At 43.1% G+C, this 3,478-nt stretch overlaps 1 protein-coding gene across 1 annotated transcript; it reads right to left on the bottom strand.

Annotated features, from left to right (window-relative positions):
- Positions 1-634: 634 nt before the first annotated feature.
- BJ212DRAFT_1302011 (uncharacterized protein) lies at positions 635-1,832 on the bottom strand (the record flags this gene model as incomplete). The annotated part of the gene is made up of 6 exons (XM_041333204.1): positions 635-653; positions 841-870; positions 1,041-1,088; positions 1,122-1,452; positions 1,568-1,614; positions 1,642-1,832. 6 exons carry the CDS (start codon positions 1,830-1,832, stop codon positions 635-637), a joined length of 666 nt encoding a protein of 221 aa, XP_041190107.1.
- Between the last annotated feature and the right edge of the window lie 1,646 nt (positions 1,833-3,478).

The raw sequence follows: 3,478 nt of genomic DNA, 5'->3' as shown, positions 1-3,478 counted from the left end.
TTCCATGTTGGGAAATGAAATGATGATGGCAAGAGAAGGGAACCCACAAGATAAGGTTTCAAGGCTTAAGTAGTGAGTGGGAGAATTGAACTCCACCGGTTTACCCAAATTGGCTGAGTGAGTTCTGGGTCTGAGTGTTTGAGTGGCTGCTGGATAATTCCATCAGAGTTTCAATTGTCTCCAAATTCACTACTTAGGTCCCAGAGCATGGTTTAATTGCTTTCTTTTCTCTATCGTATATGCAATGTCATAGGCCTATACTAGTGTCACTTAGATGTAGATTACTAGTAGATTGTAGTACACTGTAGCAGCCTCTATTGCGAAATGCTGCTGCCAGGTCATGAAAGCAACTAACCTAAATCTCGTGCACACTGCAACTCAAGATCTCTGAGAGAGTAAGCCATTTCATTTGGTCATGGGGACATGCAAACTGAAATCAATCACTCTCAGCCTCAAAGTATTTTGTGAGTGCCTCAGGCATCACATACCCACCTCCATTGCTCTCAAGGTTCAAGACTCATTCAGTCAGCTTTTAATATTGAATTACACTCCCCATGGATTTTTCTCAGAGGTCTCCAGACTCCCATTCATTCTACCTGTCTTATTATGTTCTTGTTCTAATCCTGGTTCTTATCTATTGTAGCTGCCCTACTCTATGAAATTAATGAATTAAACTCCCAGTGCATTTTTCAGTCACAGGTCTCCTGTTTGCTGTGTCTTATTGTGATCTTGTTCTGATTTTTAATTTATTTTGATTGTCAGAGGCAAAGCCAGTGGATGCCTCACAAGCAAAGTCCATAATTGCATGTATATCATGACACTACATCATGCAAGACAGACCTGCTGCTCTTCTTGTTACCATGGCTCAACCTGACAACAATTTTATGTTGGATGATGATCCAGAGATCAATCCAAACCCTCAAAACCTTGCCACAGCACTCGTGGTAATTGGGTGGACCACCCACAAGTAGGTGGTTGAACTTATTGCAATTATTAACACTGACTTGGAGGTTGTAATTTTCTCTAGTTTCATCACTCACAGGAGCACTGTCTCACTCACTCCAACTGTGCCTGAGCATTGCGCTAATCTAGAGAACAGGAATCATAATTCAATGACATACAAGCCATACAGGCCATACACCCCTTTTACACCTTCCATCCCATGTGAAGGGCAACATTCCAGCCACTCTCTATGTGGTGTATCCCAGTATACCCTTACATCTTCCCTGTTGCCTGTTGCCTCCCTCCAGGACATGACCACCAAGTCTCCATCCTCATTTCCTGCTTCTGCTCCATAAACATCCCCTGTTTCTCCATCCATTCCTATGACTGTTTTTCCAGTCATCCCTATGGTGCCTCCCAACACTCCAACTTTCATTCCAATAACAGTCCCTCCATATATATCTATCACATCTGCCCATCCATCTTCTCTGACAATATCCATCCCAGACACTCAACAAAATGATAAAAATGATGTCACTATGGATAATGGGCTGCCCTCCCAAGCTGATCACAAAATCATGATGGATCAAGACATACCAACAGCTGTTCAGCTCCCACCACCTACAAACCATGTCACCAGTCCCAACCCAGTTTCCTGTCTTCCTGTCAGCTCTGGACAAATGAAAGCACTGCCCTTACTGTCCATTACAGAATCTCATCTGGGTCATCTGGTAAATCAGCAATTGTCTCAAATATCCATGACTGCCCTCAAGAGTGCAGTTGATGCCATGATACTGACACTGATTGACTGTATAGCCAGTGAAATTAAGAACATCCACTCCACCTGCTCTCACAACCCTGGTGTCCACAATTCTCACACCCAGAAACATGGTAGGACATCTGAAGAAGATGATACTAACAAGCCTAGATGTGACGATGATCTAATGCCTTCTCCTCACAGGAAGTATCCAGGCAAATGGGGTATCAAGAACCATTTACATGTACATCTAGGGTGGTCCGAATGAACAGAGGCTGATTATTATAAATTCAAGGATGCATTTTGGACATATCTAAGGGACAAACACCTTCTAAAATACAAGTTAGGTGCCTTGCTGCAATCCCCTCCACTGCAAATGGTTCAAGCTTTTAATCATGACAATGAAAATCCACCAAGTTTGGACAACATCACCATCGACTGGCAAGACTCTTTGAGGTCCTCTTTGTGGAATACAGAGGCAGTCAACTTGTTAGTTGTGGACTTCCAACAGAGAATTCAGACCGATTGTTATCCATCAGTTATTTTTGACGAAGATATGATGAGCCTCGATGACCTGCATGTGCTCTGCATCATCAAGCTTCGCCATACTCAACAAACTTATTGAGATCACAGCAAAATACCAGCACTTGTAGACCTGCAACAGAGAGAGGAGGCTACCTGTGAACTATCTTCTTGTGGTACTTGGAGGCAACATCTGGACAGGCTAAACTGTTAAGGTTGTACTCAAGGCTAAGTGGATCTGAAGGGCTTCGGCCTCAGCTTGTGCACTGTGCCCCTTACTTGAGTATTGCCCCTTATTTCAGGAAGACAAGACTAATGCGTTTGGAGGGTCAGACAAGTAGTGTAGCAGATCTGGATGACTTCCAGATGCAGGATAAGTATCATAAGGCTAATCTGGATGAGTCCAGACTAGAAACTAACAGTAGTGGACTGTCATAGACAGAGGTGGATATGGATAGACTATAGGAATCAATCCTAAGTCTTGGAGGGTGGTAAGAGTAGAGATACTCAGGTCCGGAGGACAGGAATGAGCAGAACTAAGTTGATATTTGAACTGAGGTGTTACAGAGATTTACAGGAGGTTATATACTATAGGTATCTAACGGAATGATCAATTAGCAGGGTCCAAGGCTATGTATGAAGCATATGGATAGTCTATTGGTAAGTAGAAATGGATCACAAATAATGAAATGGAAATGAAGCATAGGTAACAGATCAGTGAGCAGGACAGATATGACAAGAAGGGGCATCAGCAATATTGCTTTTTCCTGGAGCCCAGGCTAACAAGAAATCAAAAGTGAGAGAGAAACATTGCCCAGTGCACCTGACAATGGTTGAGCACACACAAAGACATGAAATATTCCAGATTTTTGTGGTCAGAAATGACCAAAATAGGAATGGGTGAACCAAGTAACCATGCTCACATGTCACTAAATGTATCCATGATGGCAAGTAGTTCCTTGTTGTGCACCTCATAATTGATCTTCATGGGGGACAGTTTGCAGGAGTAGAAAGCTACTGGGCAGAGGTGGCCTTCATGGTCAGGTTGTTGGAATACACCCAAAATGGCAAAATTGGAGGCATCTGTTGAAACTGTGCAGGGCTTCTGTGGGTCAAAGTGTTGAAGTATTGAGGATGACACAAATGCCCATTTGAGCATGTCAAAGGTGCTATGAGCTGGACCTGAAAAGTTGAAAGGGGTGTTTTTCTGGGTCAAATTAGTCAGTGGTTGAGTGATGCACAAGTAGCCATCAATGA

This window comes from Suillus subaureus (genome assembly GCF_016647635.1).
Source record: "Suillus subaureus strain MN1 chromosome Unknown BJ212scaffold_29, whole genome shotgun sequence".
Taxonomy (NCBI): domain Eukaryota; kingdom Fungi; phylum Basidiomycota; class Agaricomycetes; order Boletales; family Suillaceae; genus Suillus; species Suillus subaureus.
This window is presented reverse-complemented; position numbering and strand designations above follow the sequence as displayed.